The following is a 15,194-nucleotide window of genomic DNA, read 5'->3' as shown; positions in this document are numbered from 1 at the left end:
CATACACACACATATACACACATATACACACATATACACACAGCACACATACACACAGAAATGATGAATGCGGTCAAAGTAGGGGTTTTAAATGACAGTGTTTGTATGTGTGTGTGTGTGTGTGTCAGATGTAAGTGGGGGTTATTCCTGTGGAATATTATCTCTTGGGAAAACAACTTCCTCTATATACCAACACTTCAGAGTAGAAGTGCGTGTGTGAGTGTGTGTGTGTGTGTGTGTGTGTGTATGTCTGTCTGTGTGTATATGTGTGTGTGGTGTGTGTGTGTGTGTGTGTGTGTGTGTGTGTGTGTGTGTGTGTGTGTGTGTGTGTGTGTGTGTGTGTGTGTGTGTGTGTGTGTGTGTGTGTGTGTGTGCACAGTAGGATGTGTTGTAGGGAGGCACGAAAACAACAAAACAAAACACAAAAAACCTAATGAAACTATTAAAAACAACGGATTGCATGAAAACACCTGACTTTATCCACCTTGATGGAAAATGTCACTTTAAAATGAAACTTCCCCTCATTATCTCCTCAACCCCATGTCAGTCCAAGCGATATCTCAGTCTCTGTGTTTCCGTCACACAGTGAGTTAACTAGCACAGCTCCAGTCTTCTCACAACCCACTTGAGTGAATGAGGACCTTTAGCGCTCCAAAACCAGTATAAATGCACCATAAAACTTCTCCAAACAACTCATGCAGGATTAAGGCCGTTTAACCACGTATAGGTTATTTGTCTGTGGTGGATGTGGGGGTTTCAGTATTTTATAGTTCCACGTGATTTTTTCGCTAATCTCTCCTCCCTATGCGGAGGTACATTTTGGGAGAGGTGCAAGTAGGCTCCTTGGCATTTTCACGTAGGAGTACAATTTAAACATGAATACCATTCGAATATATCGAGGCTGAAATGAGGTACATTTTAATGCAATTTGAATATCAATGATAAGATTTACGTAGTATTTCTACCTGAAAACAGGTGTAAAATGCTTATAATTAACATGCTGTTATGGGTAGTAGGCTGTTACGGTGGAGGTACAGTAGGTAGAATACAGTTTTGCAGAAAGGGAATGGTATGGAGGAGGCAGAGATGAGGATTGAAGCTTAGGAAACAATCATTATGCATTGGGCTGTGTTTTGTAACAGCAATGGACTTGCATTGCACACACATTTTTCAAAAGTCACAAAAATGAGTTGCGTTTCTATTTCACCTCATATCTCAATAATCAATATTTTCTTTATTTACATTCTACTGGCAGTTTGGTAGTCAGTCATATTAAATTTTTTCAAATTCAAATACAACTTGTTCTGACAGCCCTGTGCCACGTGTTATTGCAGTCAAACAATCACACTTTGATTTCCAAAGACCTACTTTATATTTCTATAAGAAAGTCCTCATTGAAATCCTGACCCAGCTCTCAGAACGTGAAATAGGTGTGTAATTTAGTGGCTGAGTTACAGTTGTAGAAGCAGGGTACGGGTCTGAGTCCACACAGTGAGAGCTGGGGCAGGACTTCAGCGACTATGTGGGAAATAATATTTCTTATATTATAGTAATGGAACGTTTTCTGTACTTCTTATTCTCCACATTCTTCTTTACCCATGATACGTGTGTGTGTGTGTGTGTGTGTGTGTGTGTGTGTGTGTGTGTGTGTGTGTGTGTGTGTGTGTGTGTGTGTCATCCCGCCAAGGGTCATGTGACGTACACAGTAATACATAGGAACAGGAAATGGTTTGTAAGAAAGGACGGATAAACACACTGCAGGGGGTTCTGTCTTCCTCCACACACACACACACGCACACGCACACACACACACACACACACACACACACACACACACACACACACACACACACACACACACACTACTGTAGGCTGAGAGGACGGATACACAACCCCAAATAGGGGTTTTCACACACATTGTTCATTGTTATGGTACCTATGGTACACACACTTACACACTTCTGTACTGTAGAATGTTATAGCCCAGCTCCACCAGGTCAGCTATTTATGTTACGTTATATTATGTTATGTTATGTTATGTTATGTTACTGTATGTTATGTTATGTTATTTAAGCAATAATACACAAGGAGCAGTGGTATGTCATAAATATTGCCAAGGCTGTGATGCGCCCCGCAGCCACGAGAGCGAAGCTCGAGTGGCGTAGGCATCGCAGCCGTGGCAATATTCATGATATACCACTGGCTTCCGAGTGTATTATTGCTTTTATACAATAGGTTGCGTCAGAAAATAATATAGGACGAATACAGACAATTCTAGGGTCTTTGATATCGATTTCAGTGAACTTGGCGTAGAATTTTTTTTCCTAAAGATGTCTCGTTGCTATGGAATTTCAAATGGAGTAGTGTGGCAATTCCAGGTGCAGGGGTGGCAGAATAAACAACACACAGACAGGTTGCAGTTCCCAAAATGATACTCTTCTTTATTTTCTAATAAACAATAAACGTTTCACACGTCTCACTGGCTTTATAGTAATTATTCCGTCTGCCGGGCGGCGTCTCCGCTCCGCGGCCTGTCTCCTTGCACTGCTACGAGAGAGTGAGAGGGTGCTCTTGGGCTCCATTAAGTTCCCCCTCCTCAACAGGCGCACCACACCGTAATTCGACAATCGCTCTTGATGACCTTCTAGCGACAGGTGCGTCTGGAAACGGACGCCCAAATATGGGTAGCGCCCAGCCATTGGGTCGCTACGTAGCGTCCTTCAATCACCAAGCCCAGTGGTGGCTTGGGGTTGCCACAGTAGGCTATCAACAAGCTTGGCAACGCAAATAAATGACGTATTCGTCTAATTTAACATACCCGTTAACTATAAACAAGTGGAGAGATATAGAGGACGGGCCTACATCTAACGGTATTTATAAAAACAGCATTATTAGACATGCCAATCCAACGAAAAATGAGCTGGACGCACTGGAGAAAAGCCGCAATTAATCCTTCAACACCACCAAGTCGACGGCCTGGGCATTGAACTGGAACTGTCCGAGGTGCTGATGACTTTTTCCGACTTTCGCTTGCATTAGACTCCTCTATATATATATATCCACTCGTTTATAGTTAACGGGTATGTTAAATCAAATGTAACGTTGTCCGCGGAGTAGGTCATGTTGACAGTTTCCGTTTGATGAATGGCAGTTGAAACTTTCTACAACATTCTAAAGCCAGCACAGTGGTATATTCATGGTGATTTAACCGTGAGTGTATCATGAATATACTCACGGTTTAGGACGCTCTCGACCAATCACAATGCATGGTCGGACCTACCTGTTGTATAAGTTATGTTATGTTATCTCAGCTATGTTATGTTATGTTATGTTGTGTTATGTTGTGTTGTGTTATGCTATGTTGGACGCCAGTCACGAGTATAGTCAGGTTAACTCGCTGACGCTTGAGCGCCAATCACGAGTATAGTCGGGTTTTAATCGTTATTTCTTTTATTAGCGATATCAATTCAGTTTCATCCATCCAACCTGATGTTATCGTTGGGAATGGGTCTGAGCTCGCAAAAGGGCAAATACCGCCGCCTATCGTCTCCCAGATGGTATTGCACATCATTGGATTGGATTGGCTGGGACTGTGCATCAAAAAAAAAGTCCGGTCCAGGTTTTCCTTCTCGGGCATGCAGTATATTATACCACATTGACTGGGAACACTCTGAGCAGCGCGGATTATGTGTTTTGGATATATAACGTTGGATCAATAAACGCGATAAATAAAGGCGGGTGGGTGGCGCAGCGGACATTGCGCTCGTCACCAACGCAAGAGACACCGGGTTCGAATCCGGCTGTCGGCGTTGCCTCCGGCTTGGGCCGGCCGTCATACTAACTCAATTTGCAGAGTTAGCGGGTGGGAAGTCGAAGGGTGGTAGTCTGGTCGTTGTGAACAGCGACTCCTACAGGTCGGTTGGGGCGCCTGCACAGCAAAGTCAGGAAAAATGGCGGGGGCAGTGTGAGCCCCCTACACGTTACTCCTCGCCAAATGAGAGTCCGCGCTGACAGGTGAAAAGATGTGACAGGCTGCCTCCACATGTATCGGAGGGGACATGTGATACAAGTCTTCTATCCTCCCTACAACCGGCCAGTTGGGGGCATATGCGAGCAACGATCAAGGCAAAGGGAGGGAGAATTGGCACAAGAGGTAAATTGGGATGGGGAGAAAAAAGGAAGAGAAAAAGTAGACCAAAAAATAAAAAGAAACGCAATCAATATTTGGAATGGCGATCGGGAATTGGATTAATCTTTTTGCAGGTCATCAGATGTGAGGTAAGGACTCTATGTTACCAATCTTGGGTTAATCAGATGTTTCTTTCACAGCGATCACAACTTGTCTGTGTGTGTGTGTGCGTGCCGTTGACGCCGACCAATGCACGGATAAGAGATTTTTCAGCCCGCTTCTGTATCGTGCATGAGGACACATATACTCTCGATAATCTAGCGTTTATTTGAAAACGATTCATAAATCAGCCGAAAAATTACAACGTGTTTTGTGTATTCCACTAAAGGGCTATTATCATGTCTTTCTCTGGAATTACTAGAAATCACCAAAACTATACTCGCATTCAAAACGGTATAAAGCGGAAATGTACCGATGAAAAAACAATCCGTTTTGTACATGTTGACTGCAAGCAACTCATTGATAAGCGACGGGTGTATTAGACCCATAGCCATAATTTAAGATATTATTTTAAGCACTCGCAAATCTCCCACTCCTCCCATTGATTAAAGCGCTGGCGTTATACCGCCCTCTGGCGCACTTAAGCGGTGGCGTCCAATGTTAAGGGGATGCTCTCTCAGCTATGTTATGTTATTGTATTACATTAATTAACACTTTAACTGCAGAGGTTAAATTCATGATATACCATCCCTTGCCAGCTCTATTTGTCTATGGAGAAGTTCCCCTTCTTTGCAGGGCTATAACTTTTTAAATTCTATTGCTAGATTGCCATTATTAGGGCCCATTCAATGTCCTATATGTATTGTTCAGGGTGTATGAACGTTAAACTTTTTCATTCACATATTCATACTAAAATATGGTCTAAAGTATAAGTATGTTTTCATCTCTTTCTGCAGCTTTCTCCAGAACGTGATTTATAGCCCCAAATGCATTATATTGATGATGAAATACAGTTTGATAGCGATCTGTGCCAGATAATAAATTTCAACTGGATGTGGTTCTGGAAGTTACTACACGTCATCTGATGTTGACCGGATGGGCGAGGGGGCGTTTATAATTCCGTGGGCAACGTTATACCATTCATCTAATGTGGGTCATATGTTCATCATAGCAGTTTATATCGAACACGGTAATACTACACGCTAAAACTCACCCCAGTCTCCTCGGGCCGTTGGGCGATCAGCGTGGAGTAGACAGTTTTCCATTATGGGATGTCGAAATACCCGATCTATTTCCAGGTTGTATAATAGTATATACGTCCAAATCATGTTGTTTTTTCGAGTTATTTCCACCGATCGATGTTCACTGTGTGAAGACTGAGTCTCTCTAACATTAGCGAGTGCCCGGACCACATATGGAGTGAGTCCTGCCGGGTTAAAGGTTGACATCCGGTTTCGATCTGCCGATCGGCCACCAGATGGCGCTCTTGAACCGCTAGAGGATTGAGAGGAGATCAGAACTGTGTGTCAAGGCTGCAGAGGGGAAATATGATTCCGATCACAGATTTTTGAAATATTGATATCAAAGACGAGTTACGGCGTCCGCGGCAACTTGAGCATGGCGGGGAATGACGAGTTCCGGCGTTTTCGGCAGTTAAAGTGTTAAGGGGATGCTCTCTCAGCTATGTTATGTTATTGTATTACATTAAGGGGATGCTCTCTCAGCTATGTTATGTTATGTTATGTTGTGTTATGTTATCTTATGTTACTGTATGTTATGTTATGTTGTGTTATTGTATTACAGTAAGGGGATGCTCTCTCAGTTATGTTATGTTATGTTATGTTGTGTTGTGTTATTGTATTACAGTAAGGGGATGCTCTCAGCTATGTCGTGTTATGTTATGTTGTGTTATTGTATTACAGTAAGGGGATGCTCTCTCAGTTATGTTATGTTATGTTATGTTATGTTGTGTTGTGTTATTGTATTACAGTAAGGGGATGCTCTCAGCTATGTTGTGTTATGTTATGCTGTGTTATTGTATTACAGTAAGGGGATGCTCTCTCAGTTATGTTATGTTATGTTGTGTTGTGTTATTGTATTACAGTAAGGGGATGCTCTCTCAGTTATGTTATGTTATGTTATGTTATGTTGTGTTGTGTTATTGTATTACCCCCCCCCCCCTAAAAACTAAATAATTTAAAGTAATTAACATTGCATATCTCTTGTTGTGGAATTAACACAACATTATGCATACTTTTGACAATACATAAAGTAAGAATTTGTTCTTACTTGCTTGCCTGGGTAAATAAAGGTTAAATACATTTAAAAAACAAAAAAAAATATTATTTAAACCGATACCGATCATTTCCGATATTACATTTTAATGCCAATATCGGTAGGCCAATAATATCGGACATCTCTAGTTTGGACCAATGAGCATCCTTTGAGGAACTGCTGGTGGCTACGGGATAAGATACTCTGCCAAGTATGTTTTTTAAAGTGCCTTCCCTATTCCAAACAGTTTCAATGGACAACTTCCTAGATGGTTCTGTGTAACAGACCATCTGGCAGGTCACTGGGCCCCGTTCCCCGTACCTGGATAACTGAGTTAGCCGGATAACTTTCGGTTAAGTCTGACTTAAGCCGGACTTTCCCGTTCCCCGTACCTGGATTGTCCAAATCACCATGACAACAGATCCAAAAGTTTGAGCCTGGTCGAGAGCAGGGTTAAGTTCAAGTTAGCCGGATGAAGCACAGCCACGCCCCCGCAAAGAAGTGACAGCTCTTTCCTGAAATTATTCCCACAGTCTAGGATCTGCTTTATACCATTCTGAATTACGTTTTTGTGCTCCATTCTTCCAGAGGGGGCTTTTGAAATGTAAAATAGACCCAAAATGCTGATACTAAATTCACTTTGTCCTAAATAATGCACGTTATATATACCGTGGCGCTCGCTCGGTGCGATGTACACATTATGTGGTTATTTTAACAACGCGCAGCATTGCAAATGTGAATCCCGCGGGGATATTTTTAATGATTGAAACCTATCGCTCATTTGGCTCTGATTCCTTTCATATTCTCCGCTGTGGATGTTTAATGGAGCGCCTGGATTGTGTTTCATTCAAGCATAAAATTGAAGTGTCTATGCGTGGATTGTGGATCTTGTCTCGTTCATTAATGTATAAACAATAAATGTATCCCATCTGGCACAGTGGCGCAGCGGTAGTGCTCAATCCTGGCAACCCAGCGACCGGTGTTCGAAACCCCGTGTTTCCAATATAATTTTTTGGAATATAAATATTAATGATTATACGCCAAAGTAGCCTAGTTTTAAGTTAAAATATTATAAATCTACATGCATTGAGGATGTCATTCTTTATATAGCTCTCAACGTGCACCAAATTGAATTATTCCTACATTGCAAAAAGAAGGGAAAGACTAGGTTTCGAACCCCGGTCGTCTGCGTGAAAGTCAAAAGAAGAACCCGTTACACCACAGTGGAGATAAGTAAAAGATCGACCATACATCAATCAATGGGAAGAGAGCCGTATCGTTATTTTGTATAACAGTTTAACTAATTATTTTCGCTAGCAAGATCTAATTTGATTATTCAATCCAGCAGGCAAGTTTAAAGAAATATAATCTGATTGATTGAGGTAATGAGGGACTTAAAATTAGCCTATAGATAACGCATTTAACTTGTCGGCGAGGCGATTGAGCCGTACTGCAATATGTTAATAAAGTTTTAAATCAATTAATCAATCAATGCCGCTAGAGAATCAGGATCTCTGCTATCTCGTGCTGGCTTTTCAACTGGAGCGGCCGCGCGCACTTATCCTGGGTCTCAAGTCTGGCTTGAGTTAACGAGACTGAATCCACCTTCGAGGAACAGGAAAATCCCGGCTTCAAACATCGGGTTAACTGAATCTGGATAATGACATCTTGATCGACTTAGTTGAACCAGGTACGGGGAACGGGGCCCAGGTTGATTACATTATGGGGCTGATCGCTCACCATTTCCCCTGGTGGTTGCTGAACTGCTGAACGGTGTAGCCAAATTCCTCCAGTTCAGGTCCTGAGAACAGTTTGGCTCCTGATGTTCCCACATTGAAACACAGACAGCCGGAGATGGACAAAACTGGATAGACACAACACACACACACACACACACACACACACACACACACACACACACACACACACACACACACACACACACACACACACACACACACACACACACACACATACACAAAAGGAGAAACATCATCATCAGCATCATCATCATCATCATTTCAAATAAAAATCAAGACTACATCTTAAAGGATTTATAGTACAATGCAACAATGAAACATTTCAGTACTTGTGAAACCCCCGAATCACTAGTAGCTTAGTAACAAACATGCAGGAGACAACAACACAATACTGGAAACATCCCATACAGAGGCTGCATGTCAGAACTACACTGTGGTCATTCAGACAGACATAAAGCATGTAGTCAAATACTCCATGTGGTCCACCGTCCATAGTTACCCTAAATCAGTGGTTCTCAAACTCTTTCTGTCAGGAATGTGCTGCACTCGACTGATGCGCCAACTCGTAGGTACCCACCTGGCTACTTTGCATAACAATAGCGCCGGTCGTCAGGTGTGTTCAAATACGTTCTCAGATACATTCACACAAAACTTGTGAATGAAATGTGTTATTCCATTCGTAGAGGCAATTAGGCACTGTCTTTAGTCTGTGCTTATGCGAGGGAATTTTTTTTTTTTTTTTTTTTAAAGGGGAACTATTTTACTATTTCTTTCACTATTTGGGCACTTTTACACAATTCCTGTGAGTCTATGGAACACCTCTGTAATATATATTTTTTTTTTATTCATTGTTTTGTATTTCTAATCAAGTCCTCAAAAACAGCATTTTTCTACCTCAAGATCTCAAGCCGTTTTGAGCCTGGGCAGCAGAACTGTGTGCAGCTCATCTTGTATCTCAACATTAACATGCAGCGGTGTCTTTCTGACATCACAAATCATCACATTTTCAGATGACTCAGTTCAGTGAGGGTGAATATTGTGAGAGGAGAATTGGAAGAATGCGCCAATATGAGAATTTTGAGACATAGATCATATTAATATAAGTTCACATAGCTAGGAAACAATGCTAAACACTGAAAAAGGCCATTTATAAGATAGTTCCCCTTTAAGGTTTATTTTTTTGCGTTTATCGCTTTTCCTGGTCAGACATGACCGACAGATACAGTGAGGGTGAAACAAGAGAGAGAGCAGGGGAAGACATTCTGCAAATAACGGCGTGTCCGGGAATCGAACTCGGGTCGGCCGATCCGCGACGCAGCGCGGTACATGGTGTGCTACTGGAGCGCCCCACGAGGGAACATTTATACAACTGCCTTGGGTAAAGTATTCACGCGTCCTGATCGTTGTAAACTGCGACTCCTACTGTTCAGCAGGGAGGGGATCTGGGGGAAATAGCGTAAACCTCCCATGCATTACGTTCCCCCAGTGAAACTCATCGCTGTCAGGTGAAAAGAAGTGGCTGGCGACTCCACATGTATCGGAGGAGGCATGTGGTAGTTCTACCTACACCCTCCCCAGGCCGACAGTGGGGCAATGCGCGCAACAACCGGGAAGGGAATTGGCATAACGACTAAATTGGGATGGGTGAAAAATACAGAAAGCCAAAAAAATTATATAAAGAGTAACCTATAGGGCGGCTACGTGGGCAAGGCGCTCGCCACGAATACTGGAGACGCTGGGCTCGCCTGTTCGAGCCCAGCGCTCCACATTGCTTTCAGTTTAGCTGGTCGTCCGTACTAATACACATTGGCCGTATTAGGGGGTGGGAAACTGATGGGTGGGGATCGGGCGTTGTGGACAGCGACTCCTACAGGTCGGTTGGTGCGCCTGCGCAGTAGAATCAGGAAGTGTCGGGGGCAGCGTGAGCCTCCCACGCGTTACTCCTCGCCACTGAGAGATCGAGCTGCGCAGGTGAAAAGATGCGACTGCTGTTACCTCAAGTACCGGAGGGGACTTGTGCTATGTATGACAGTCCACATTGCAGCCGGCTTGTGGGAGGCAAGAAACAGCGTTCGTGACAGGGGAGGGTTGAATTGGATGATACGAAATTGGGATGGGAGAAAAATAAAGAGTAACCTATAGTAAATGTACACACACACATACTGTACAACACTCACTCACACACACAAGAGCGAATAGCTTATAGCAGACTTAATCATTTTTAATGAAGCAAAATATTTATTATCATCAACTATCCAGTTTTTATTGTGTAAAATTTGGCTACTTCAAATCATTGAAGTACAGAGAGAGAGAGAGAGAGAGAGAGAGAGAGAGAGAGAGAGAGAGAGAGAGAGAGAGAGAGAGAGAGAGAGAGAGAGTGTCCATTCCGCACTGTTGCAGCTGGAGTTGACGGCAAAATGAAACTGTCGAGTCCTGGCTTCAGGCAGAATCATGAACAGTGGTTTAAGAGAAGTTAGTATTTATATTTCGAACGTTACTGTATTCATTCATTCATTGCGCACTAGTTGTTAGATGACATGTTGCGCCGCATGTTATGACTTTGAATGTGTGCCATTTCCACAGCAAACGGCACATAAGTAACGATACAATGGGTCGGTCATGAATATTCAAATAGACAAAATGTCTCAACGTTGCAGCCCGAGCTGCGAGAAACACACAGACGTCAAAACAACTGTTCAGTGCGTTGGTTCCCCCGTCACTCGCGCCGCCCTGTCACGCCTCACACTTTGAGAAACACTGTTCTGAGTACAGCCTTCATGTCCTTTGGCAAATTAAAGCAGTCGTACTGAAATACTGGTACCTCTTTATATAGTGCTGAAGTACTGGTACCTTTATACTGTATCTAGTGCTGAAGTACTGGTACCTTTATACTGTATCTAGTGTTGAAGTACTGGTACCTTTATACTGTATCTAGTGCTGAAGTACTGGTACCTTTATACTGTATCTAGTGTTGAAGTACTTGTACCTTTATACTGTATCTAGTGCTGAAGTACTGGTACCTCTTTATATAGTGCTGAAGTACTGGTACCTTTATACTGTATCTAGTGCTGAAGTACTGGTACCTTTATACTGTATCTAGTGCTGAAGTACTGGTACCTTTATACTGTATCTAGTGCTGAAGTACTGGTACCTTTATACTGTATCTAGTGCTGAAGTACTGGTACCTTTATACTGTATCTAGTGCTGAAGTACTGGTACCTTTATACTGTATCTAGTGCTGATGTACTGGTACCTTTATACTGTATCTAGTGCTGAAGTACTGGTACCTCTTTATATCTAGTGCTGAAGTACTGGTACCTTTATACTGTATCTAGTGCTGAAGTACTGGTACCTCTTTATATCTAGTGTTGAAGTACTGGTACCTTTATACTGTATCTAGTGCTGAAGTACTGGTACCTTTATACTGTATCTAGTGCTGAAGTACTGGTACCTTTATACTGTATCTAGTGCTGAAGTACTGGTACCTTTATACTGTATCTAGTGCTGAAGTACTGGTACCTCTTTATATCTAGTGCTGAAGTACTGGTACCTCTTTATATCTAGTGCTGAAGTACTGGTACCTTTATACTGTATCTAGTGCTGAAGTACTGGTACCTCTTTATATCTAGTGTTGAAGTACTGGTACCTTTATACTGTATCTAGTGCTGAAGTACTGGTACCTTTATACTGTATCTAGTGCTGAAGTACTGGTACCTTTATACTGTATCTAGTGCTGAAGTACTGGTACCTTTATACTGTATCTAGTGCTGAAGTACTGGTACCTCTTTATATCTAGTGCTGAAGTACTGGTACCTCTTTATATCTAGTGCTGAAGTACTGGTACCTTTATACTGTATCTAGTGCTGAAGTACTGGTACCTTTATACTGTATCTAGTGCTGAAGTACTGGTACCTTTATACTGTATCTAGTGCTGAAGTACTGGTACCTTTATACTGTATCTAGTGATGAAGTACTGGTACCTTTATACTGTATCTAGTGCTGAAGTACTGGTACCTTTATACTGTATCTATTGCTGAAGTACTGGTACCTTTATACTGTATCTAGTGCTGAAGTACTGGTACCTTTATACTGTATCTAGTGCTGAAGTACTGGTACCTTTATACTGTATATAGTGCTGAAGTACTGGTACCTTTATACTGTATCTAGTGATGAAGTACTGGTACATTTATACTGTATATAGTGCTGAAGTACTGGTACCTTTATACTGTATATAGTGCTGAAGTACTGGTACCTTTATACTGTATCTAGTGCTGAAGTACTGGTACCTTTATACTGTATATAGTGCTGAAGTACTGGTACCTTTATACTGTATCTAGTGATGAAGTACTGGTACATTTATACTGTATATAGTGCTGAAGTACTGGTACCTTTATACTGTATCTAGTGCTGAAGTACTGGTACCTTTATACTGTATCTAGTGATGAAGTACTGGTACCTTTATACTGTATATAGTGCTGAAGTACTGGTACCTTTATACTGTATCTAGTGCTGAAGTACTGGTACCTTTATACTGTATCTAGTGCTGAAGTACTGGTACCTTTATACTGTATCTAGTGCTGAAGTACTGGTACCTTTATACTGTATCTAGTGCTGAAGTACTGGTACCTTTATACTGTATCTAGTGCTGAAGTACTGGTACCTCTTTATATCTAGTGCTGAAGTACTGGTACCTCTTTATATCTAGTGCTGAAGTACTGGTACCTTTATACTGTATCTAGTGCTGAAGTACTGGTACCTCTTTATATCTAGTGTTGAAGTACTGGTACCTTTATACTGTATCTAGTGCTGAAGTACTGGTACCTTTATACTGTATCTAGTGCTGAAGTACTGGTACCTTTATACTGTATCTAGTGCTGAAGTACTGGTACCTTTATACTGTATCTAGTGCTGAAGTACTGGTACCTCTTTATATCTAGTGCTGAAGTACTGGTACCTCTTTATATCTAGTGCTGAAGTACTGGTACCTTTATACTGTATCTAGTGCTGAAGTACTGGTACCTTTATACTGTATCTAGTGCTGAAGTACTGGTACCTTTATACTGTATCTAGTGCTGAAGTACTGGTACCTTTATACTGTATCTAGTGATGAAGTACTGGTACATTTATACTGTATCTAGTGCTGAAGTACTGGTACCTTTATACTGTATCTATTGCTGAAGTACTGGTACCTTTATACTGTATCTAGTGCTGAAGTACTGGTACCTTTATACTGTATCTAGTGCTGAAGTACTGGTACCTTTATACTGTATATAGTGCTGAAGTACTGGTACCTTTATACTGTATCTAGTGATGAAGTACTGGTACATTTATACTGTATATAGTGCTGAAGTACTGGTACCTTTATACTGTATATAGTGCTGAAGTACTGGTACCTTTATACTGTATCTAGTGCTGAAGTACTGGTACCTTTATACTGTATATAGTGCTGAAGTACTGGTACCTTTATACTGTATCTAGTGATGAAGTACTGGTACATTTATACTGTATATAGTGCTGAAGTACTGGTACCTTTATACTGTATCTAGTGCTGAAGTACTGGTACCTTTATACTGTATCTAGTGATGAAGTACTGGTACCTTTATACTGTATATAGTGCTGAAGTACTGGTACCTTTATACTGTATCTAGTGCTGAAGTACTGGTACCTCTTTATACTGTATCTAGTGCTGAAGTACTGGTACCTTTATACTGTATATAGTGCTGAAGTACTGGTACCTTTATACTGTATCTAGTGATGAAGTACTGGTACCTTTATACTGTATCTAGTGATGAAGTACTGGTACATTTATACTGTATCTAGTGCTGAAGTACTGGTACCTTTATACTGTATCTAGTGCTGAAGTACTGGTACCTTTATACTGTATCTAGTGCTGAAGTACTGGTACCTTTATACTGTAGCTAGTGCTGAAGTACTGGTACCTTTATACTGTATCTAGTGATGAAGTACTGGTACCTTTATACTGTATCTAGTGATGAAGTACTGGTACCTTTATACTGTATCTAGTGCTGAAGTACTGGTACCTTTATACTGTAGCTAGTGCTGAAGTACTGGTACCTTTATACTGTATCTAGTGCTGAAGTACTGGTACCTTTATACTGTATCTAGTGCTGAAGTACTGGTACCTTTATACTGTATCTAGTGCTGAAGTACTGGTACCTTTATACTGTATCTAGTGCTGAAGTACTGGTACCTTTATACTGTATCTAGTGCTGAAGTACTGGTACCTTTATACTGTATCTAGTGCTGAAGTACTGGTACCTCTTTATATCTAGTGATGAAGTACTGGTACCTTTATACTGTATCTAGTGCTGAAGTACTGGTACCTTTATACTGTATCTAGTGCTGAAGTACTGGTACCTTTATACTGTATATAGTGCTGAAGTACTGGTACCTTTATACTGTATATAGTGATGAAGTACTGGTACCTTTATACTGTATCTAGTGCTGAAGTACTGGTACCTTTATACTGTATCTAGTGCTGAAGTACTGGTACCTTTATACTGTATCTAGTGCTGAAGTACTGGTACCTTTATACTGTATATAGTGCTGAAGTACTGGTACCTCTTTATACTGTATATAGTGCTGAAGTACTGGTACCTTTATACTGTATATAGTGCTGAAGTACTGGTACCTTTATACTGTATCTAGTGATGAAGTACTGGTACATTTATACTGTATCTAGTGCTGAAGTACTGGTACCTTTATACTGTATCTAGTGCTGAAGTACTGGTACCTTTATACTGTATCTAGTGCTGAAGTACTGGTACCTTTATACTGTATCTAGTGCTGAAGTACTGGTACCTTTATACTGTATCTAGTGACGAAGTACTGGTACATTTATACTGTATCTAGTGCTGAAGTACTGGTACCTTTATACTGTATCTAGTGCTGAAGTACTGGTACCTTTATACTGTATCTAGTGTTGAAGTACTGGTACCTTTATACTGTATCTAGTGCTGAAGTACTGGTACATTTATACTGTATCTAGTGCTGAAGTACTGGTACCTTTA

General features: G+C 41.3%; 1 protein-coding gene across 1 annotated transcript in view; it reads right to left on the bottom strand.

Annotated features, from left to right (window-relative positions):
- Positions 1 to 15,194, bottom strand: part of LOC311237319 (integrin alpha-2-like) — a 134,114-nt gene that overhangs the window by 91,300 nt on the left and 27,620 nt on the right. The window contains exon 2 of the mRNA XM_084325138.1: positions 8,144 to 8,267. Within this exon, the coding sequence (XP_084181264.1) occupies positions 8,144 to 8,267 (124 nt within the window). The remainder of the gene's footprint in view (positions 1 to 8,143; positions 8,268 to 15,194) is intronic.

The sequence above is a fragment of the Notolepis coatsorum genome (assembly GCF_963971535.1).
Source record: "Notolepis coatsorum genome assembly, chromosome: 11".
Classification (NCBI taxonomy): domain Eukaryota; kingdom Metazoa; phylum Chordata; class Actinopteri; order Aulopiformes; family Paralepididae; genus Notolepis; species Notolepis coatsorum.
The sequence above is the reverse complement of the archived record's forward strand: the minus strand, read 5'-3'. Positions and strand labels throughout refer to the sequence as shown.